Below are 25,119 nucleotides of genomic sequence, written 5' to 3' on the forward strand. Positions count from 1 at the left end.
TTCTTCAGAAATATTTATGATGCAAATTTAACTCTACTTACTTATAAGTATAAAAAACAATTTATTCTAAGAGACTACCAATGTCTATGAAGTAGAATACACACAATATTTACCGATTCAAATCAAAGAGCAATTCCAAGAAAAAGAAATTTTGCTAATTTGCATGCAGGTTTAGAATTTCTCACAACTAAATTTTTGTCAGACTTCTAACAAAATAGAACTTCACTTCTGGCTACAGCCTGCCCTAAATAACTCAAAAACTGAATAAGATTTACAGGGTAGGATGGAAATTTCCAAGAGAAAATAAATAAATGAGATGAGCTCTGAAATCTCCAGCTCATTGTCCATGGCAGTTCCAGATCACAGTGCAAGCCCATAAAGACCCGATAACCTCACTGAATTAAAAAGACAGAGATCAAAGTTCAGGCAAGCTAAAGAGACTAGAATTTGCAGGAAAGAATAAAAGAGAGGAGGGAGTTTCACAGAGAGAGCAAGAGTGCTTCAGAAAACCACATGGGGATCTCCTTGGGTATTTGTCTGAGTACTGATCTCAGCATATGTAAGAGGAAACTACTTAGGTGGAGATGAAAGATGAAAAAGAAAGCTAAGAAGCAATAAGCTGAATAATGCTCAGGGCTCCCACAAGATATGGAAGCCTATGTTCCCACATGCAAGAGTGGAAGGATCTTGTAACACATAGACAATTGAATAGAGTCTTTAAAAGGCTATTGCCTTAAAAGTGGTATTATCTTATCTTAAATTATATGTCACTCCTGCTTTACCTTAACAGAGCTTAACAAGTCTTGAAAACTTGTTTTTCTGAGCAACTAACTGCATGCCACAGTAAAGCCTAAACGTAAAGGAATACCATAAAATTTAGTATCCATGACAGTTAAAATATATGCCTTGAATTCTTTCAAAAATGACCATGCCTAGAAGAAATGGGTAAATATGACACATAAATAAGAGAAAAAACATTTAAAAGAAATAGGCCCTGAAATGGCAAATACTGTAGACAGCTAGTTAGATATAATCAACATGTTGAAAAAGGTAGAAGCACAATGAATAGAGAAATGGAAGATTAAAAAAATCAAACCAAACTTCTAGCAATGAAAAATATAGTATCTTAAATGAAAACACACTAGATGGGATTAAAAGAAGATAAAACACTGCAAAAGAAAAGACTGTGGAACTTAATAGCACAATGGAAAATATCCAAAAGTGCATAGATTAAAAAGACTGAAAAAGTAAATAAGCAGAGTATAAGTAACCTATAAAATAATATCAAGGAGTCTAACACACATGTAACTTGGAGATGCAGATAGGTGGGCAGAAAAAAGTATTTGAAGAAATAACAGCAGAAACATTTTCAAATTTGTTAAAACTATGAATCTACAGAGCTAAGAAGCACAATGAACCCAAAGCAAAAGAAACATAAAGAAAACTACTCCAAGGGAAATCATAATCAAATTGTTAAAAAAAAAAGAATGACAAAGAAAAAAACTTAAAAGCAGCAGCCAGAGGGGAGGAAAAAAAAGACACAATATAGGAATGAATGAATGAATGAATGAATTTAAATGATCACAGACTTCTTATCAGAAATCATAAAAGCCAAAAGACAAGGGAACAATATCTTTGAGGATTTGAAAGAAAAAAAGTTGTTGTTTATAATAATACACTAACTCTATCATGAGAGACCAGCTTTGATCATTTTTGGGTAAATATTTTAATTTCCTCTTCATAGATTTAGAGCATACTGTCTTGTAGGAAAAAATGATGATTGCCTTTGGGAACTATGTGAAAGAGAGAAAGATGTTGAAATGGCAGTCCATTATTTAGTAGAGAATTTGAAGAATAAATATTTGAACATATCTTAGGGAGAGATGGTATGCCATGCCCATGAAGGACTATTTTGAGAAACTCAAGTCCCAAGGACAATAGTGGATAGTCATGTTGAAAGCCACCAATGTAAAAAAAAAAAGGAGGTGGGGGCAGCCTGGGTGGCTCAGCGGTCTAGCGCCACCTTTGGCCCAGGGCGTGATCCTGGAGACCCAGGATCGAGTCCCACGTTGGGCTCCCTGCATGGAGCCTGCTTCTCCCTCTGCCTGTGTCTCTGCCTCTTCCTCTCTGTGTCTCTCATGAATAAATAAATAAAATTCTAAAAAAAAAAAAAAAGAAAGCCACCAATGTTATTCTATACTCAGACTTTAAGAAATGCATTAGTGGAGGAATGGATCTTGGAGTGAAATCAAGTCTTTGGGGAAAGGATGAAATGAAAAGGAGGGTGACTGTTCTGTGGCTATTTTGCAACAGACAAGCACAGACCTGTGTACAGGAGTGAAAGGAACAGGGGACTTCCTATGAAGTGCTTTTCTCCTGGACTATGATAAATATATTTTTAAAAATATTTTATCCATTTATTTGAGAGAGAGAGCACAGGTGGGAGGGGCAGAGTGAGAGGGAAAATCTCCAGCAGACTCTGTGGTGACCATGGAGCCCAACTTGGGGCCCCATCCCACAATCCTGAGAGCACCATCTGAGTCATTCTATAAATGGACAAACCCAGCCCTGTGTACAGGAGTCAAGAGTAGGAACAGGGGAAATCAAGAGTCAGACACTTAACAGACTGAGCCATTCAGGCACCCAGTAAAAGAAATATTTTATGTACAATTTTTAAAAAGATTTATTTCTTTATTTGAGAGCACAGGAGGGAGAGAGCATGAGTGAGGGGGGCACAGAGGGAGAGAATCTCAAGGAGACTCCCCACTGAGCACAGAGCCCAACTGGGAGCTCAATTTCACGAACCGTGAGATCATGACCTAAGTCAAAATCACAAGTTGGACACTAAACTGATTGAACCACCCAAATGCCTTGTGTATAATTTTTATATTCCCCTGACTATATCACAGGCATTTCTCATTTTATTGTATTTCACTGATACTGCCTCTTTTACAGATTGAAGGTTTGTGGCAACCCTGCATTGAGCAAGTCTATCAGTGCCATTTTTCCAGCAGCATTTGCTCATTTTTGTGGCTCTCAGTCACATTTTGGTAATTTTCACAATATTTCAACGTTTTCATTATTATTATAGTCGTTAATGGTGATCTGTGATCAGTGGTTAGTACTCACTCAAAGTTCAGCTTAGCTTATAGTTAGCATTTTTTTAAGCAATAAAATATTTTTAAAGTCAGGTGTGTGCATTTTTTAGACATTATGCCATTGTATACTCAATGGACCACACTGTAGCATTAACATAACTTCTATGTGTACTGGGAAACCAAAAATTTCATTTGACTCACTTTATTGTGATAATTGCTTTGTTGGAATGGTCCAGAGTCAAACCTGTATAATTATTTTTTTTTAAGATTTTATTTATTTGAGAGAGAGAGAGAGAGAGAGAGAGAAAGAGCACAAGCAAGAGCAGAGGGAGAAGCAGATTCCCCACTGAGTAAGGAGCCTGATACAGGACTTGATTCCAGGACCCTGAGATCATGACCTAAGCTGAAGGCAGATACTTAACTGAGCCACCCAGGGGCCCAGTCCTGTATAATTAAGAAAAAATTCAGTCATGAGTGATGCACTTAAGTGGTCCTGTGTGACAGTGCTGTGAAGCATAAAGAGATAATAAAATATCAGGAAGTGTGAAGAGCCTCATTTTCCTCTTTCTGCTGGAGGTAGCATGAAAGAAACAGCACTTTATTTTCCATGAGGAGTTGGGACCATGGCAAACATCACAGAATACTAAGGGTCAAATTTGGAAAGGACAACTAGGGTGTGAATCTAAGTTACATGCCCTTCCTCTTCTCTCAGAAGAGAGTAACATTTATGGGAACAGTGAATTGTCACTTAGGTTACATATTAAGAGTTCTTATAATCAAATGAGATCTCCATTAATTTATCCATTTGATGTTTACTGTCTTTATGTGCTTTATGCTCTTTTAAGTGCTGAAGTTACAAGAGTAACCAAAAATACCACTCAGGCTTTCATCAAAATGCTTAAATTCTAGCAGAGAGATAGCAAGTAGGCAGCAAATAAATAAATAAGGAATGTATATGTCAAGTATGTGAATAAGTATGAAACTAATAAATAAGGGGAAAGGGAGTGATGGCATGGGCTACAATATTTTAGGTGAGGACTATCTCTCTAAGGAAATGACATTTCAGTAGATGCTGGAATGGAGGAGGAGAAGGCATCATATGAATATCTGGGTACAGAATTTCATGTGGAGGGAGTAGAAGGAGCACAAATCCAGAAGGAGGAGAATGAGGGACAATGAGGAGGCTAGTATTGCCAGAGAGGAGCAAAAAAGGGGGGAGGGATGTTAGAGAAATACCCCGGGGCAAGGAGAGAGCCCATGGGGCATGCTTAAGACTACATTTTATTCTGGGAGATGGGAAGCCATTGGATAGTTTTGAGCAAGTGTGACTTTTTCAAAAGAATTATTCTGACTGCTACATTGAGAATAAAACATAAGGTGAGGTAGATAGAAGCAGAAGAATGATTAGGAAGCCACTACAATTTTCCAGACAATAGAATGTGGGGACTTGTACCAGAATGATAGAAACAGTCACGAGCTAGAGTGAGATACCAGATATACTCTGTACAATGGGCTGATGATTTGCATTAGAGATTGGAAGACAAGACTCAAGAATGACTTTTGACCTGAGGATGAGTTTTGGATTTGAGGAAATGCAAGGATACTGTTGCTATTTACCTCAGGAGGACTGAAGGAAGAACGGGTTGAAGAGTTGTCTTCTGGAGCTCAGTTTTAGACCTATTAGGATAGCTGGCTGTTCACCAGTACCCTGGAGACATCCAGTGCAGACACCAAGGGGAGGCTGAGTAAATAGGCCTGATGTTTAGGAGGGATTCAGTCAGGACTGGAGACATATGAAATATAAGACAGTCATCATTATTCAGAGGATTATTTAGAACCATGGCACAGGAGAGCTCACTTAGGGAATAAGTTAAATAGAAACAAACAAACAAACAAAAAAACCCAACCCAAACTAGAAATCTTACAAGACAGTTTTGAGACACTCCAAAATTTGGAGACCAGGAAGGTGAGAAAGAAAGATAAGCAGAGGAAACTTGGAAGGACTAGCAAAAAGGGGTAGAAAAACAAAAAGAGATTGGTATCTCTAAAGCCCCACAAAGTATATGTAATATATACTTTATATATAGGCACGAGCCCGTATCAAATGGAAAATGTGGCAATGAGCACCAATATGTGAAATTAGACATCAAAGTTCCCACTTACTAAAATTAGCAATTCTTTTCAGTACTTCGCTCCATTCCTGGAAGTAAATTAGATGAGATCACTTTTTCTGATAACAGCTGATGTTTTGTGTCGGTAGAATAAACAGTGACTTCCCAATATTCAATGCTTACCTGGCAGCACTGGAAAAATACTGGCTAATTCTGCATTTGTGAATTACAAAACAGTTTTTAGGTTCCACTTTATCCAAACAAATCCTATTTTCTTGTAACTCTCTGGCTTTAGCCGTTCTCTGACATTAGTTTGCTATAGACCAGCGCACTCCTCTGAGCTGGGCCCTCTGGCATAGAGGACCATTGGCACCTGTCCTGTCCAGTCCTTAGAGCAGAGGCACTGCAGCAGCCTGAGGACAATAAACACTTTGGTGGGCAGGGTGGCAGCCACTCCAGTGAAGAAGGCACTCAGAATGGAGGGACAACCTAATAGCAAGGCACAGTTGCCCAAGGGGCCCTGGAACATCTAGGAGCCTGTGAGGGCTTCACACCCTGCCCTCCAGAAGGTGAAGTGATGAGAGATGAAGCTGGCAGAACAGGATGGCCTGGTTTGTGGAAGGTTTGAATGACAGTGTGGGGTCTGGATCCTGAAAGTGCTGCAGACCTAGTGAATCATGTGCTTATTGAAAAATTCTACCTATGTGTGAAAACACTGTTTCTTTTCTTTTTTTTTTTAAGATTTTATTTATTTATTCATGAAAGACACAGAGAGACAGAAACACAGAGGGAGAAGCAGGCTCCCTGCAGGGAGCCTGATGCGGGACTTGATCCCAGTACCCTGGGACAATGACCTGAGCCAAAGGCAGACACCCAACCATTGAGCCACCCAGGCGTCCCCAAAATACCATTTCTTTAAGTATTACACATAGAAGGCCCTCAATATATGGTTCCTCTATCACGCAGAAGAGAATGTAAACAAGACCAATGTTCACAAGCTATTTAAGAGTAAACATGTTAGAAATACTATATACATTTTTATCAGAAATAATTAGAAAAATATTTATCACTTTATTAAAAGAGCTTTCCATTTGTAAGCTTCCCTTACAATCTGTAAGGCATTGTCTTAACTAACTTGAGTCCCGGGCAGCCCCAGTGGCTCAGCGGTTTAGCACCACCTTCAGCCCAGGACCTGATCCTGGAAACCCTGGATTGAGTCCCACATGGGGCTCCCTGCATGGAGCCTGCTTCTCCCTCTGCCTGTGTCTCTGCCTCTCTCTCTCTATGTCTCTCATGAATAAATAAATAAAATCTTAAAAAAAACCCAAAAAAACTTGAGTCCCTGTCATGTTCTTTCAAGTTATAAAACTGTATTTCCTGGAAGGTAAAATTATAATGGAGGCTCCTGACCAATTCAGATTGTGCATTAGAGAGGCTTTAATATTTTTCTTCTTTTATCTTCCTTGTCTTCAAGTTAGTTTAGTTATTAAGTTAGTATTAGTTATTAAAAGAGCATAAAGTTATTTTGCTTGAGATCCTAGTTAAAGGAAAGGTAAGATGAATTAATAATACAGATAGTAAATAATATGTACTAAAATGATATTTTCTCCAAATCCAAATATTTGAATATTGTAGCATAATTACCTCAATTATTCAGGAAATAGTCATTTTTTTCTACAGTCGCAAAAAAAGTGTTTTCAAGTCTGTACTATGTTATTGAATTTTGTTTGATGCCTAAAATATCAGAGACTAACATATACGTACCTCTGACATTAAAAGGTTTTTATGTCAAAGAAAATGGGCTTCATAAATTTGTATTTTTACAGAAGCTAGCTGAGCTATGTTCATGTTAGGAATGTTTTCTTAATGCTCCTATGTCAAAACAGTGAAAATAATGAGGCATATTATTTATAACAGATTTATTTTTTACACTTACAAGGACAACATTACACATCTACAAATAAAGCTCATTAAAATATAAACATGTTGAAAATTCCTCAAATACTTAGTACTTGTGTATTTTCCTCATTTGTAGATAAATGTTCAAGGAGCACTACACAGGCCTCAAGAGCACAGACTGACAGAACAGACTCCACCTCACAGACCTCACACTAGTAAGGCACATGGAGAGACAGAAAGGGAGAAAATATGAGATAAAGGTAGAAACAAAAAGGTTATGGAAATTTGGAATCTGGAGAGAGAACTGTGATCTGGAGCAATCGATGATAACTTTTGTGGAGATCAAACTCAAGCTAGACCTTGATGGAAGGAAACGGGCTTTAACTAAGTCTACTTAGTTCACTTTGTTGACTGGGGGCATTCCACACCCAGCAGGTTGCATGAGCAAGCAAAGAAATGGACAGTGTAGTTAGGGCACAGCTAGTAGACCCTCTGGAGTGGGCACTTTCCCACCTTCAGGAAGGTACAATCAGCGTCAGATCATGAAGAGCCTGGCATTCTAGGCTGATGAGCTTGGCCTGTGGGCAGTGGCACTAGAGTCTTAATGAGAGTGACAGTCTAAGATGATTATATTTGAGGACAATTAATCTGTGTATAGTGAGTTAGAGGGATTAGAGATAACAGAGCCTGGGAGAAGGATTAGGAAACTATTATGTCACCTATGGTGGGGCATGACGGCCTGGTTTAGGAGGTGGGAACGGTCATGGAAGGCCAAAGAGAGGGAGGAGTAGAGAGAGGGTCACTCTAAAAGACCAGGTGTCTACAACAGCACTACATCCAAAAGAAACAGGGGGTACTAAAGGAATGATAAGATGATGGGAAATGAATGATTTTAATTGAATGTCTTGATTTTGAGACTGCCTCCCTCTCTTGCTTTTGAAAAGAAAATCTCTTGCTTTTTTTTTTCCTACTAGAAGTCATTGCGGGCGATGCCAGCATGGGCTGGAAAACTGCCACGGTTGCCAGGAGCAGGGGCTCTGAAGTATATTCCTAGTTGCTACCAGCTGTGGCTTATGAAAATAGAATGATCTCGCCCTGGAATTCAGAGAAGGCAGCAGACAGACATACTTTCACAGGCATCCTTCATGGAAGCATGGCTACCCAACTTAAAGGGGAAGTACTTTCCTTACAACCCCATCCATCTTTGAATTCTTTTAGGAAAATGAAATCAATTTGGTGGCAGGAGGCAAAGTATTCCAGCCTAATGGTTGTCAAGCGTTAGCCTGCATCAGAATCCCCTGGAAGCTTTGTTAAAACACAGATTGCTGGGCCCTGCTCCTAAAGTTTCTGATTCGGTAGGTCTGGGGAAGGACCCAAGAATTTGCTTTTTTTGCAAGTTTCCAGGTGAGTTTACTACTGGTGATCTGGGGATTATACTCTAAGAATCACTGATCTAGAGGAATTTGACAAGGAGAAAGGGGAAAAAATGTTAAAAGATTCAGTTTATCAAACTTTTTAGTTTCAGTACAAAAATGACAATGATAAACACTAACTCAGCTACACATGAAACAGTGTGGTTAGGGCACCAGACTTTTCATTGGGGATGACGGTAAGGACATAATCCGTAGAATCAACTGGAGGATGTTTACACTGAATAACGGGGTGGGGGGGTTGCGTGCAGAATGAAGTAGGGAAGGAAGAAAGGTATAAAGGATAGTGGGAGAGAAAGTCAAGAAGAAAGCCTATGGAAAAGAGAAGAGAATGGGAACTCTGTAGAAGGAGAAGGGATGTGAGAAAGCAGATAAGAAAACAGAGAGGATGGGAGAACCTTTGTCCTTCCTCAGACTTGAGCCATTGTTCTCTGTTGCCTCAAAGCAGGAGGGCATCCTCCAGGTCACTTTTTCAGAGTTGCTAGTGGTGATCTTACTGCTACTCCTCCTGGTGGTGAAACTCCCAAACGGATGACCTATGAGCTAGAAGGCTGGATACAATTTTTGAAGCTTCCTATTCAACCAAAAAGGCAAGGAGATAGTACTGACTTCAGTGAGATTAAGTACTCACCAAACAGAAACAACCTTATGGTATATTTTAAATAACAGATCTTCCAGAAAAAAATTTAAGATGTGACATTTGCCTTGGTTTTGTGATACACCCAGAGGAAATGAAACTCAGCCCCTCTGCAAAGCACAAGCTATTTAGCAAGCAATTGGTGGATATGGGTAGAACATGTTAACACAATATCTCATGGAATTCAATAAACCTTGAAAGAACACTTGCACTTTTGAGGAAATTATATTACTTAGGATGCTTTTGGTGGCAAGTGACAGAAAACTCACATCAGGCTGGTTTCTGTATTGGAGGGAAGGCATTGTTTTATGTACCTGAAAAACCTCTTAGAGCTGGCGCTGGCCTCAGGCAGAGAGCACTTCAGCAGCTCAATGATGTTCCCAGGAAGCCAGTCTGTCTCCACTGCTCTGCTCTAGGGTACCAACTTCATCCTTACACTGCCTGCTTTTATGGTCTCAAAATAGCTACCATCAGTTTGGGGGCCTGAGGGCTTCTTTATTCACATTCCACAGGGAAAGATTATTTTTGCCCTAGAAGTCTCAATAGAAACCCTGGTAGTTAATTGCGCTGCTTAAAACATATGCCTACACTGAAACCAATCACTACGAGAAGGGAGGGAGGGGACAGGGATGGGATTTGCAGATGGGCTTAGGGAACAGGGCTCCACTGCTATGGAGCTAGGGGTGGAATCAGAGTCCCATGGATCCCCAGATGAAAGCATGGGCCATTAAGGAAGGGAAGAGAAGGAATGGGGAGACAGTAGCTCACGGGCAATATGGTGACCCTGTATAGTTTTAATTCGGTCCTAGAAATTAAACCCTCTTTCTGAACAGGAGACATCTAACTTGTTCAAGAGCAGTGGCTGAGTTGGATGAGAGACAATGTCCAACAAAAACAAAAAGAGAGAGGAGAGTGGCAAAAGATACCCAGCCCAGAGTGCCCCTTCTTCCTCTCCAAGAGTGCAAATCCCGTTCCCGTATTCTGTGCTCCACAGAGGGCCTGGAGATCCAGTGTGTAAACAGAAGGAAAAGAGCATCCTCTCTGAAATTTTCTGCTCAGAAATGAACATATTTTATTTTCAAAGCACTTTGGCCCAAGTATCAAAAGTCAGTCTTGGATTGCTTCTTCTGATCCTGACAGACTTAAGTCTTCATCTCACAATGAAACGTCAAAATGAAATGGCTGGGAAAGGAATGACTGGATTTTGCCAATTGTTTCTGGGCTCCTTGCAGTGAGTCACTGCTCCTCAGCGAAGCAGTAAGAGAGAGAAGCATAGCTAGAAATTAATAAAGGGGTCTGGCAGCCTGACTCCATCTCGAAATTAACCACATCTACCCCTTGCCAGCCTCACTGCTAACCCATTTTTATATGCCCTCCAGGACATGTGCACACCATAGTGAAAATGTTAGGAAACAATTATATAAGTAAGTACAGTTTGCTCAATTCTCCTTAACAAATGGAGTTGAGGGGATGCATTTGTTTATGTAACAAATTCCTCAGAGTAAATTGCATTCACAACTTCTCGTGAAATCCATAGGTATTTGAGCGTGCTCACTCCTCAAAAGCAATCAGCTATTTCTAAATATACAAGTACTTCTCAAAGTACTGCAAGGATATTTTACTGAATAAGACACACTTATTAAGATTATATTATTTTTAAAACAAACATGGGGAAACATGTATGCAGAGCTTCACAAACCCCAATATCCAGGTTACAATGCATTACATTACATTCCTGTGAGTACTTACTTTTCTTCCTCCCCTCAAACTTTGACATCACAGCCCCTTGGGAAGGTGTGCTTTCCTCTGTGCTGCTTATTGATTATTCCCATCTAGTTCATAAAGCCCTTTCTATTCTCCTTCCTCGAAACTCCTACAGTGGTTATTACGTATATATGTCATTTGGCATTTCTCATGGGTCATCTTATGCTGCTAAGGAGGGATGTTTTTCATGTTGCTATGTCTCATCTCCCTAGCCACATTATAAGCCACTTAGGAATGTTATGGGTCTTTGAATTTCTCCAGTGGTTCATGAAGCGATTTGAGTTAGACTATAAACTCCTTGAGGAAAGGGACTTCATCCTTTATTTTGCTTTCCTAAGGTAACTCCTAGAACCCTATCCTGGCATACAGTGTCCACTCAATTAATATTTATTTATTTAAAGGGTTTATTTATTTGTTCATGAGAGACGAGAGAGAGAGAGAGAGAGACAGAGAGAGAGGCAGAGACACAGGCAGAGGGAGAAGCAGGCTCCATGCAGGGAGCCTGACATGGGACTCCATCCTGGGTCTCGAGGATCAGGCCCCGGGCTGAAGGTGAGCCACCTGGGCTGCCCCTCAATTAATATTTATTAAATAAAAGAATAAACATACTAATATTAGGTGCTCCAGAGATATGTGTTAGGTTGAATACTACTACTACTACTACTAATCTACTATCAGCTGGACCTATGTTTGAACTAATTTTCCTATTGCTGTGCGGTTTTTATTAGTAATTCAAGACAAGTCCATGACTTTGTGGCCCAGTACTGCCCTAGGATATAGAGAGGACCCAAACACACACAAAAAAGTAGAGATCACAGTTTCTACTGAGGAACTACGCTTCATTTCCACTTTTCAGTGTTGTAGGCTTACTCTTACTACACGATCTTCTTATCCAAGCAAGCTTTTTGTAAGGGAGGTATCTTGCCAAAGATCAGGGCTATTGTTTTACACTGGAATGTAACCCATTTCCATGACCACAGTGATACAGTCAACCAGGCATCCTCTTTCAGGGATGGGAAGCAAGGGAAATTAAGGCTGTTGGCTTGGGGGTAGTGGTGGGAGGGCCTGGTGCAGTATAGCAAGCACATTCCTTTATGCCTTAGATCATCAACTCTCAGAGACACCCACTCAGCAATGGAAATCCCCTGTTCTATCCTTTTCATTGAAATTCATAGTTTAAGAGGAGAATGTCCACTGTAAGGCAACTTCTTATTCTGCGTGCTACCATTGCTGAAGAGGTTTGGTAGTTCATGCTGCTTTCTCCTATTTTTCTGCAAAACCATCAGCTCAGACTTCTCCAGCAATAGAATTACTGGGAAGAGGTCCCTTCCTGCCTGTACCCAGGGGTTTCCCAGCTATGGGGAAGTGCCTAGCAAGGGGTTCCTCCTCCAAATGCATTTCCAGAATTCCCATTATTCAGAGCAGGAACAATATTCTTCCATTCTGACTTTTGGTTGGCAGCTGATAGCAGCACCGAATACTTATTAATAGATTCAGCAAAATCTTCTGTGTTCACTAATGAGAGGGGATCTCATACTGCCTCAGTGGCCCCAACTCCAAGGAGTGACAGCTGCAAGGCCACAAGACTATGTGTTCATGATGAACTTTGATCGTCAGCTACTTTAAAGGCAATTTTTCCTGACTCACTAAGTATTTGGTGAGGAGAAAATAAATTGGTTCTTGGTATACAAATTTAGAATGGCTGCAATTCTCTGAGGATTACACTAAAGATCTGTGGGATTAAATTTCTAGTGCAAGGATCTATCTTGCTATAACACTGTCCAAATGAAGTAATTCATTTTCCTGAAAAATTTTGTGTTTTGTCTGTCTTTAGATACAATGTTTTGTGGGTTGGCTACTTAAGATAAAAGAAAAGTTAACATTTTTAAAAGCAGAAACAATAGAAAAACTAGACTATGGAGCTTTTATTTATTGCTACATTTATTCAACATTCAGACTAACTTATAGATTGATTGTGGTTATATGATACATATTTCGCCACATCTCAGACTAAGTAGTTTTCAACGGAAAACTTAACATCTTTTCCTCAAACTTGTTCATGCTCCTGATTTTTCTATCTCCACTATCTCTGCCAGCCACCTAGATTCAAGCCACAGTCCTCCACAAATCCTTCCCTTTGATTGATCCCATTTCTAATTATTTTCCAAATCTGCTAGATCCTACCACTCTATGTCTCTCATATAGAATATAAGCATAATGATATCACCTAAGTCATGCCCCATTCTGATCCATTCTATAAAAAATCTTTTGATAACCTTGCTCTCATCATACAGCAGCCATTGTAATATTTTTTTTCTCATGAGGTCTCCCATCAGAGGCCACTGTAGATTTTTCCACAAAGACATCGAACAATACAACTGGCAACCGAACAAAATGTGTCTCTTGGATCTCACTATAGTCTGATAATAAAGACAAGGGGGATTAAGCCAAAGTTTCCCCCCTCTGAGCCATCATCTTTCTTAGACTTTCAGGATAAATGTGGCCCAGCTGTCTCACTGACCTTCCAGGACACTGGTACTTCCCGCTTCCAAATGCCATGAACCAGTCCAAGAAAGCATGCTTCTCTAAATTTGCCTTTTTCCAACGTTCCTGTGGGAAGAAAGCATTTTTTTTTCCAAATCAGCCTTATATAAATAAGCTTAACTTTATTTCTCTAGGCTAAAAATGACTTTGTACAGCTAATCCTTGCATATAAAGTTGCAGGGCTGTTGGTAATTTTTTTCCAACCTGTTATTAATATCAGACACAATTGTGTTTTTGGAATGTGAACTAATAAATAAAAAGGTTTAAAAAGAATTCTGTTAAGTGGTAAATGTAAATGATAATGTAAATCAACCATGGACTTGACCTCAGAAAAGGAAGGCTATTTATAATAAGGTCTCAGGCTCCATCACAAAACTGCACTTGGTAATAAATTCAGTAAGTAACTGGCAGCTCTGCTTATTGGAGGGTACTTGGGAAGTGGAATGGATACATCTGGATGCCGTTTTTTAAAAAGTTTTACTTAAAGACAGAGAATGGACTAAATGAACTCTTAAGAGTCTGCTCAGCCCTGTAACTCCCCAATTTTAAGAAACAGCAAAGTGGTTTTAATTTGCCTTGTTTTTCTTTTGTTATACTCCTTGGAAACCAGTAACAGGAGCAACTGCCTGACAAATATAAAATAAGACTTCTATCAGAACCAGACATATTTACTTTACCATACTTTGCTGGTTTCAGATCATTTATTTTAAAGTTGGTGAATCTTACTCCAAAAACATCTCGATCTCATTTGTGCTATACCATTTTACTTTTGTAGTTAGCTTGGTTTTTCATTACCAAGGATAAGGCTGTTTAATGATATAGTTAATCTATGAATTCATACTCCTGGCATAAAAGATATTAAAATCAAAAGACAATGTATTTTGAAAGAGGTAACTTACAGGTTTAAACAATTCAGGTTCAGGAAAATATTCTGGATTCCTATGCAGCCAAAATGGAGACAACATCAACAAGTCACCGGAAGGAACAGTATAATTCTATGATGGAAAATCAGTTTCAAGTCATTTTTTGAAATCTGCTTTAAGGAGAGTTTGGGTCATTAAAAATAATGCTCCAACTATATTGTAGAGAAGACACGTTTCATAAACAATGGTGAGAAAATCTAATTCTTTCCTGGAAGGATCATTTCTATTTTCCAATGCAGGCAATGACTACATTCTAATTCTGATGATTATTACAAGTGCCTATAAATTTGGTTACACAGGGGAAAAATATTAGATAAATGGGATAAATGTGAAAATTTGAGAAACAAGCATATGTCTGCTGTGATGCAGCTTTTGAGGATTAACACTGGGGTTTGCAGCAAGGGCTTTTGATGATGCTCCGGGGCCACACTGGATCCCCAGGTGTGGAACAGGAAAATCTAACTCTGAGACAGGACACAGGCCATAGTAGCACTGAGGACAGGGGCAGTGGGTGTTCTGTTCCTAGGGGCACTCATGACAGTGTCAGGGCAGAAGCAGTGGATCCTCCCTCCCTCCCTCTCTCTCTTTTCACTCCTGAAACAATTGTTAGGGCAGAAAGATATGAAGACAACTGGTTAGGGGGATATAGGACAAGGCAAGTATTGTGTGTTTCTTTGGTTGATTCTGTGTTTGGGATCGCTGTGGCTGTGGGACTGAGGTTAAGCAGTGAGATTCCTCAAGCACGAGAGTCTGCATTATCCTTCCCCATTTATTCTATCATAGGTTTTCATGATATGTAAATTATTCTAAAACCTAAAAACTATGTCATAAAATCACCCTTATATTATTATGTTCAGGAACCACAGAACACAGGGCTCTCCCATAGTGTATAACCACTAGACAGCTATCAACTTCACTGAGACAGAGACATTTTATTAGTAACTCCTGATGCCAATCATTGGAAGCCACATATCTATTTAACCCTACAGGATTTTGAAATGTTAAGATATTTGCAACACTTACCTTACTGCATCTTGAATATGAGCACCTCACAATTAAAAATAGGTCTTTATGGTAGCAGGAAGTGGCATATGGAAAAGGGTCATCTTTTTTTTTATTAGAAGTCAGGGAGGGGCATAAGGAGAGAGACTGAGAATCTTATTCAGTCTCCAAGCCCAGCGTGGAGCCTGACACAAGGTTTGATATTATGACCGGGAGATCACGACCTGAGTTGAAATCAAGAGTCGGACACTTCACTGACTGAGCCACCCAGGCACCCTCAGGTCATCATTTTTTTTAACCAAAGTGAATCCCTGTTGGCTCCAATGGGGGCTGAATATTGCTTGGGGTTTGTTAACTGCAGTGCCAAGAGCACTGGAAAGAGCTCTCAAACTGGGAAGGGAGTGAGGAATTCGCTGGCGGCCTCTTACAATTTTTAAAGTAGTAGGAAAAACAGTGAGATTCTAAGCCTGTTTCTTCTACTCCTGCTGGAACTGAGGTTAGAGAGCTCATGCTTGATTCTGAGATCAGCTGCTGAGGGCCCTGATGTGTTGGGGATGGCAGGGGCAGGTTGGTGACAGCCCTGAACAGGGCTCCAGGCAGGTCAACTGCTGCCCTTCCCCTCCATACCACATAAACTCCTTTAATGGCTGCTGACCCATGACTAGGACTTGGAGACTGCTGGCTGCCACAGTCTACCACACTGGCTAGTAAAAGACTTCAAATGGAATCTCAGTAACAGAATTAACATGAGCAACACGGAGACCAGAAAGAAGTTCCTGTCACAGCAGCAAATGCCAGGCTAATGAATGTCATAAAGGAATGTGAGAACTGGTTGTGTCAAAGGAACCCTCTGAGCAAAGGGACATCATCATCCCATCTAACAGTCCTTGTCATTGTTTACATAGCAGATGAAGGCAAAGAGCCAACGGGAGACAAAACAGTCCTAAGATCAGAACACAGATCACCATCAAAGGGAAATCACGACTTCTCTGTGTTGCAATAACTGCATCTCACAGGTGGACAGAATTGAACCTGACCAACCCACTTCACAGTGATATTGTGAGGCCCCATGAGCTTCATTTGCTAGCCTGGAGACAGGCTTTCTTGAAGAGGGTAGAGAAGGCAGGACTCTTTGTTGTATCTCAAGAATGATGCTGAGAGCAAAGTAGATGTAAGGAATGTAGAATCTTGAATAAAAAGCAGGAGTCCTATAAAGGCTGAACATCTACAAGAGGAGCTCCGAGGCATACATTTTCTCTCCTAGCTCTTGGGCAGGAGCTTGGCTATGTTAGTTACAAAAAAGACTACTTAAAAGTCAAAGAGTGGGACACCTGGGTGGCTCTGTCAGTTAGTGTCTGACTCTTGATTTCCATTTAGTTCACAATCAGGTCTGAGAGAGAGCCCCATGTCGGGCTCCCCACTAAGCTTGGAATTGGCTTCAGATTCTCTCTCTCCCTTTGTCTCTGCCCCTCTCCCTGCTCGTGTTCTCTCTCTCTCTCAAAATAAATAAAAATCTTTTTTAAAAAATAAAGCATATACACTTTTGCATGATAAAAAATGCTATCAAAATTTTAGAAAATTCAGAAAAATAGAAAAAGCTAGAAAACAACCAGAGTGCTGTTAAAAAGAACAGTCATCAACTGGCTAGACTTCCTGTAGCAAGTACTTTTACCTAACAGTTTAGTGTGTTGTTGTGTTGTTGCTATTGATAAATAGTTTTATCCTGCTGAATAGTTAATTTTTGAATCTTACTTTGTTCATCTAATATTATAGTGTAAGTATTTTTTCTTTATATCATAGACACATTGTGAAGTTTTATCTCCAATGTCTGTTTAATGTTTTACTGGGTAGATTAAACCATATATAATTTAATCATTCTCTAGGGTTTTTTTTTTTTTCCTATAATAAATAATGCCATACAAAGCATCTTCTTCCACAAAGGATTTTTCATATAAAATCTTTTAACATAGATGTTTAGAAGACACAGGGTATGGATATTTTTAAAGGCTGTTAATACATTTTGTTCAACTGTTCTCTCAAATCTTATGCCTAAAAATGTTTCTACCCATAGTAGATTTCAGTAATTTCATTGCCCTCTTCTCTGCTAATCTGACATTTTTAATAGGTTATTTTTAACCTATTAAATGTGCTATACACATTTTTATGTCTCTGTTGAGCATTTTTCCATGTTATTTTCTCCTGTGAACTCTTGTGTTCATGTCCTGTCCTTGTTAATCTATGTAATATTCATGCTTTACTTATTGATCTGCAAGTTCTTTAAATATTAAAACAATTTACCCCTGTGTTGTACTTCTGTTAACATTTATTCGTAATTTTTAGTTTACATTTAACTTGGATTATACTTTTTAAAAAGCCATATTAAATTTTAATGTGATATATTCAAATCTGTTCAACTTGTGGTTTGATTGATGAATCCTAAGCTCTGGTAGCCCTTTTCTTTCTAACATAGGGGTTCTCAAAGCTGGTCTAGAAACTTCTGGGAATTCTCAAGACCTTTTCAGAGGCTCTGTGAGGTCAAAAATCATTCCTGGGTAAAATACTTATTCAAAGTATAGGACAAACCAAAGGATTTTCATGTAACTGAGTAAAAAAAAATTCATTGATATTTCAGATTGCATCAAACTTTTAAGTAAGTCCCACTGTTGAGTTTCAGTGAGGTATGAGAGAACAGCCATATTTTAAAGGCTTTTGAAATATTGATTCCTTTTCCAGTGACATGTCTGTGTGAGGCTGGATTTTCTTCATTTCCATGAACGGAAATAATATATCACAACAGATTGATTCCAGACACATTTATGGGAATCCAGATGTCCTCTATTAGCAAGGCATTAGACAGGCTTGCAAAAACTTAAAGTGATGCTATTCTTTTACATTTTTTATGTTTTGGAAAATATAGTTATGTTTCATAAAACCATGCTATTATTTTAAGGTATAATAGGTTCCTTGTTACTTTTACTTACCAAATAAATATTATAACAATTTTTCAGTTATAGTTTCTAATAAAGTCTTTGGGGTTCTCAATAATTCTAAGCATACAAAGTAATCCTGAGAATAGAAAGTTTGAGAACTGCTACTCTGAAAGTTAAAAAATACCTACTTTTTAGCCAATCATCCCAAACCATATATTAATCTTTTCCCTCTTCATTGGCTTATAATGACTCATTTATTCTATATTACATTCCTATGTACAAAAGGGTTTGTTTCTGTATTATCTATCCAGTCTACTACACTGATACTGAACGTCTAGACTGACACCAGTATCACACCATTTTATTTTATTTCATCTCATTTTAAGTGTTCTAGTTATATACCCTATTTTAATACCTTCAGAAGATATTAATACTCTTTAATCATTCATATTTTCCAACACTTTATTTATTCTTTTCTGGGCATTCTTGCAGATTGTGTATTAAAAGTATAAAACCTTGAAAAGAGACACAGGTAGAAGTTTAAGAGTTTTGGCAAGAAAAAGAAGGAAGAGAATAAGTCAAAGAAAGTAGATAGTATTTGTCCATTTTAATTTGCTCCAAAAATATAGAAAGGAATAAATACAGAAACAAAAATAAACAGTAAGACCATGTTCAAACTACATTAGGAAAGAGCAGTAGGAGACCACTTTCAGTCTTCACAGCAAGAAATCTGACCAGTTGTCCAACAAGGACAAACACGAGTCTCTGCCACTACTTGACACACATGACCCCATTTGAAATGTTTTTTATAACCTAAATTTCTGGGAACCTATTAATATATTCAACAAAGACATTCTACCTGTTTTAGAAAATATATGAAGCTTAAAAGGACCATGCTGTATGAATTTATACTAAGGAAATAACGACTAATGTATACCAGGATTTGGCTATACGGATGCCCATCTTTGCACTGTTTGTAACAGTGAACGACTGGAAGCCATACACATTCAGGAATAGGGAAATGAATTAAAAATCTATACTAGGTCCACATATTAGATTATTATGCTACAATTTAAATGATGTAGACATCATACAGAAAAATTTTGTGAGCTACTATTAATATAAAAGCAAATTATGAGAAAATTAGCATAGTATGGCCCCAGTGAATTTTTTAAAATGACAGACTATATATAAAAATCTGAAATACAAGAATACCAAAATGTTCAGAGTGGTTATCAGACTTATCAAGTTTTAAATAATCTTTATTTTCTTCTTTAAGCCTTTTTTATGGCTTCCTTCTTAAAAATAATTACCATGATTTATTTATGTAACAATAAGAAAAGGCTGTACAAGTTGTCATTTTCAAAGTTAAAGCCTCAACCCTGCAGAGAGAAGTTCACAGTGACTAGTGTATGCCTCCTTGGAAGAAAGGTTGTTTTATTTTGTTTAGAAAAGAAATACTAAGTACAGAAAACACTACTGCACCTTTTACAAATATTAAGAAGATATTGTGAAAAATAAGGAAAGGTAGTTCTGAAACATTCTTGGAAGATAGCATCCTGAGCACACATCTCTGGGTTGCCTGGTCACTAAGAGAGCCACCACTAGGGCTTTGAGTAAGCCTGGATCCATCTGGGCTTCAAGTCCTCTAGGAAGAAAGTGTGAATGTGAGGAAGTGGAGGTAAGAGACTATGATCTTTTTACAACTTTTCTAATTGTTTTAGACATTTATTACTTCTAATAAAAAATTTTTATTGGGAATCCATAATGGTGGAATTATAAAACAGTTCAGTTTTGTAAGAGGATTATACACAGTGAATGATAAATGTGCTTATTGCCTTGGACTAATAATTCACTACCAAAACGTATTTCAAGAATAATCATTAAAAATTTTACTATGCACAAAGATGTAAATAACTACCACAATAACTACAAAGGAAAACAATCTAAATTTTCAAGAGTTAGGAAATAATTAAATATTTAAGCTATCAATTCAGTGGACTATTATAAGGCCATTGAAATAAATATTAAAGCCCTGGATGCATGATAGTATAATAATGTTAAATAATGTTTAAATGAAAGATTTATATGCTATTTATACTCTGATGAAACAGGTTTCTGTCATACAAGGAGCATGTTGGATAAAGGGTCATTGTGGTTGTATATACATGAGTATATATGTGTGTGCATGTGTTTGAGCTTGGGTGTTTCTTTTCTTAATATATTTTTTAAAGATCTTATTTATTTGAGAGACAGAGAGTATGTGAGTGAGGGAGAGCATAAGCAGGGAGAGGAAGAAGCAGACTCCCCGCTGAGCAGGGAGCCAGACATGGTGCTCCATTCAGGGACTCCAGGATTATGATCTGAGCCAAAGACAGATTGTTAACCTGAGCTTGGGTGTTTCTCTTGGTAAAGTTCTTGAATAAGTAAAATTATTTTTGAAAAAATATGACATGTTTATGGCCACAACAAATTTATAATCTCCTTTAGTAAAACACAATCCTAGTAACATGAAGTTAGAAGTTCTTCAAGAACTATTTGCTGAAGGATAGAGGAGGTTTTCAGGTTGCTGTATGGGGTAGTAGAATATAGTGACTGTATTAGTACCAATGTTGCAACTTGACCAGCAATTAAGTGAAATTAAGTGCATAGAAATTTTATGGTGAAAAGCAAATAACTTTGTAACATCTTATAGTAAAATAAAAATGCAAGGAAGGAAGAAGTGGGGGAGCCTGGGTGGTTCAGTCTGTTAACCATCAGACTCTTGATCTCAGCTTAGGTCTTGACCTGAGGGTCATGAGTTCAAGCTCTGCTTTGGACTCCATGGAGCTTAAAAAAAAAAGATTCTACAACAAGGAAGGAAGAAATGGACTGAGTTATCCTCAAGGGTCCTACAATGAGAAGTAAAATGAAATAAACAAAAAACTAACACCCAGTGGAAAGCTCCTGCTAGTAGGGAAAAAAGAGGGCACAGAAGATTGACTTCAGGTGGTGGTACAGTAAAAGATAAAGGAAAAATAAGAGGATAATTAGTGTGGCGTGATAATAGTAAAGACAAGGTAGCATCTATTTGAAGAAAGAAGTATCGTGGTCTAAGCATAATCCAGCAAAAAAAGATAATGAATAGCATAAGAATATTAAATGTAAGGATAGCAGAAGCCAAAAAGAACACAATTTCAAAAGTACATTATGTTGACTGGAAACTGGTATGTGTATAAATAGAGGTTTTTAGTTTGGGTCTGGGAAGAAAATCTACTTATATCACAAATCTAAACTTTCTTATAAAATTACTGTGTGATTTCACATATTTAGATAATGAAATAGCACAAGCTGGGTGTTAACTTTGGAAAGGGGGATGCAGAGCTGCCATATACGAGACAGGCTGAACAACTAGTTGAAGTCTGAGATAAAATGTATTGAAGTCACATAAACCACACCAAAGCTACAGAAGAAAAAAAATGCAAAAGCAACAGGAAAACATATCTACAAGAATTTAGATATGAGGATTTTTATGTTTTTTTCTCTCTGTTTTGGTTATGGGCATAGTTTCTAAAGATGAAATGGAAACTTAAAAGGAGAGAGATTTCAGGGTAAAAAACCTGAAAAATGAGATGAGAAGGAGAAAATGAGAGAAAAAGAAAAGAATTAAGGTAAAAGAAGAGGGAAAACAGACTGCTGATTTTTCTCTTTGCTGTCTTTCACACACATACACACACAAATAAATGTGCTAGAAATAAAGAAAGCAAAAGAAGGAAGGATGGAAGAAACGAAAGAATCAAGGAGGGAGAAAGAAAAAGGAAGGAAGATGGAGGAGAGAGGAAAGAAGAAAGGAATCTGAGTGCTCATGAGAAAGGGGCAAGACAAACATAAAACATTTTTTAAGAGATTGTCATGATATAGAAACCAGACAAAACAGTACAAAAGAAAGTAAGAAAAGGAAAGAAGACTATAGATAGATCACTCTCTCTCTTCAACTTAGATGCAAAAAAAAAAAATCCTTAACAAAGTAATAGTAAACAAATTTAACAATGTATAAAAAGAATTATACATGAGATTTATTCCAGGGATGCAAGTCTGGTTCAACATTCAAAAATCAATAAATGTAATCCATCACAATATGTAAAAGAAGAAAAAGCATATGATTTTATCTACTGATGCAGAAAAAGCACCGGACAAAATCCAACACCAATTCATAATTAAAATTCTCAGCAAATTAGAAATAGAGGGATATTTCCTCAACTTGATAAGAAGTATCTACCAAAAACCTATAGCTAACATTTAGCTTAATGAAAGACTTTCCCCTTAAGATCAGGAATAAGGCAAGGATATTCATTGTCACTTTTATTATTCAACATAGTGCTGGACATTAGAGCCAGTGTGATAAGGCAAGAAAAAGAAATAAAAGAAATAAAATAATATCTACATAGAAACTCTGAATAAATCTATAAAAACATTTGTAGGACCAATAAGTGCATTGAGTTTTGCAAAGTTGCAGATATAAGGTGAATCAACTGCATTTCTACAAGCAAGTAATGTACAATTGAAAACCAAAAATTTTGGCAGCCTGGGTGGCTCAGGCAGTTTAGCGCCGCCTTCCACCCAGGGCGTGATCCCGGTCTGGGATCAAGTCCCACGTCGGGCTCCCAGCACGGAGCCTGCTTCTCCCTCTGCCTGTGTCTGCCTCTCTCTCTGCTCTCTATGTTTCTCATGAATAAATAAATAAAATCTTAAAAAAAAACAAAAACAAAAATTTAAAAAATACCATTTACAAAAGCTCCAAAATAACTGTAACATTTAGGTATATATGTAATAAAGCATGCATAGGATCTGTATACTTAAAAAAACAAGATACCTACTAGCAGATAAATAACTTCTGTAATTCAACTAATTATCTGTTAGCCAAAATGTAAATAAAACTTAATAAAAGTCCAATAAAAAATATAGTATTCAGAGTAAAAATACATTCCTCTACTAAATTGCGCCGTTATTGAACCATATCCCCTCAAAGCATATCCTTTTATATTCATATTTTAATTAATTAATTAATTAATTAGAGAGAGAGAGAGAATGTGAGTGGGGGTGGGGGAGGAACAGAATGAGAAAGAGAGAAAAAATTTTCAGCACACTTCCCTCTAAGCAAGGAGCCTGACATGGGTTTTAATCCCAGGACCCTGAAATCATGACCTGAGCTGAAACTGAGATGGATGCTTAACCAAATGAGCCACTTAGGTGCCCCCTTTTATATGGGTATTTTAAGGTATTTAATGGATCATTTAAAAACAAAAGTTGTTAAAATCCCACTAAAACTAAATGCTGTAATTTATGCAAGACCAATTAAAGAAGCTATGTTTCCTTTAGATGTAGTAAGTTGCAATTTTAACAAAATTTGGATTTTTGGGGGTCTTTTCTGTTTCTACTACTGAAAATTCTTCTTGGTTTAAATCCAAGCACTCTCAAACTGTGTATAAAAAAGCTAATAAAGGTGACCTATCTGGATAATGTAGGCCCTACGTCAAGTCATTCTGAAAAAAAAAAGTTTTGTCCTGCCAGATTGATTAAAAGTCAGTCCCATGTACGTATCTTTCATGGAGCACTTGAGAATTTTCTCCTGCTTTGTTCATAGGAAGGACCTCTCTCCCTCACTCAGCCATTGATTGCTAATATCAGTTGCTATTATCCACAGCATTCTTGCTATCTGTTTCCATAGCTGTTATCTGTGGCCTAAAATTACCTTCCAGTTATCCAAAGAACCTTTCCTCATACCCTCAATTCCTTAACCTACTGTTGCTCAGGATTACTTATTAGTTGGTTCAGCAGACTATCTAATCTACCTGGCTTGATTTTTATAGGATTATACTAATTCTGATGTGGAATCACATAGACAGAGTGATTATTAAAAGGTTATTATATTTAAGCTAAAATAGTTGCCAACAGATAAATACCCATATTAATAAGATGTTGCTGCAGAACTCTGATTAGTAACCTGTTCAGTATCATTAGTACTGCATGGAACTTAAGGAATTATCTAATAATATATGGGCAAAATATGTCCTTTTTTTTTTCCCTTTGAAGGTTGATTATTTTAAAACCAAACCATAGCTCACCAGAATTTTAACCGGCTTCAGCACTTTTCTAGTAATGATCCCAGGGGCTCTTAAACGAATGGCTTCCAAAATACACCATTTGATTAGTGGGAGTTTCTTCAAGTCATCCTCAGATACTTTCATCTTATCTTTACCTGTAAAAGAATTTCAAAAAAATTTTTTTAAAGGTGGACTTAAAGAAGCCAGAAAGTGATGTTATGGAAGTTCATCAACACAAGTTAGAAGCTGCCTCTGACAGCAAGTGTTAGCGCTTTTGGCATATCAAGTTTAGTAACCTGAGTGCCTCTTTTTATCATTTTACTCTTACGAAGGTCAAATGTATAGCCTCAAAAATTAAATCATTGTTGATTATTTCAAGGTGCTGGACTTGGATCCAATCTTGGTCTTCATCTTCCTATGGCTATCAAATGATTAAGATAATGCCCAATAGAAAAGTTTTTCAATTTTCATTATTTCATTCTTTCTTGTCCAAATTCTTCTTCCACTTAAGGAAGCAGCAATAAAAGATTAGAATCAAAAGCATAAAAGTAAAAGATCTGAGAAGCCATCTGCCTTCCTACTTCTACCTCTTCCCTGATGATTCATTTTTGGTTTTGCCTTTGATTTTTCAATCATACATTTCAGAAGGCCCAAAAAGAACATGAGGAAAGGGACAACACATATTTTTATATCTGGGA

At 37.7% G+C, this 25,119-nt stretch overlaps 1 protein-coding gene across 6 annotated transcripts in view; it reads right to left on the reverse strand.

The window, feature by feature from the left end:
- Nucleotides 1–25,119, reverse strand: part of CYP39A1 (cytochrome P450 family 39 subfamily A member 1) — an 89,828-nt gene that overhangs the window by 6,082 nt on the left and 58,627 nt on the right. For all 6 annotated transcript variants that reach the window (XM_038554247.1, XM_038554244.1, XM_038554242.1 and 3 more), the window contains 3 exons: nt 24,443–24,576; nt 14,383–14,478; nt 13,461–13,549 (listed from right to left, as the gene is read on the reverse strand). In XM_038554247.1, the coding sequence (XP_038410175.1) occupies nt 13,461–13,549; nt 14,383–14,478; nt 24,443–24,576 (319 nt within the window). The remainder of the gene's footprint in view (nt 1–13,460; nt 13,550–14,382; nt 14,479–24,442; nt 24,577–25,119) is intronic.

This window comes from Canis lupus, chromosome 12, assembly GCF_011100685.1.
Source record: "Canis lupus familiaris isolate Mischka breed German Shepherd chromosome 12, alternate assembly UU_Cfam_GSD_1.0, whole genome shotgun sequence".
Lineage (NCBI taxonomy): Eukaryota > Metazoa > Chordata > Mammalia > Carnivora > Canidae > Canis > Canis lupus.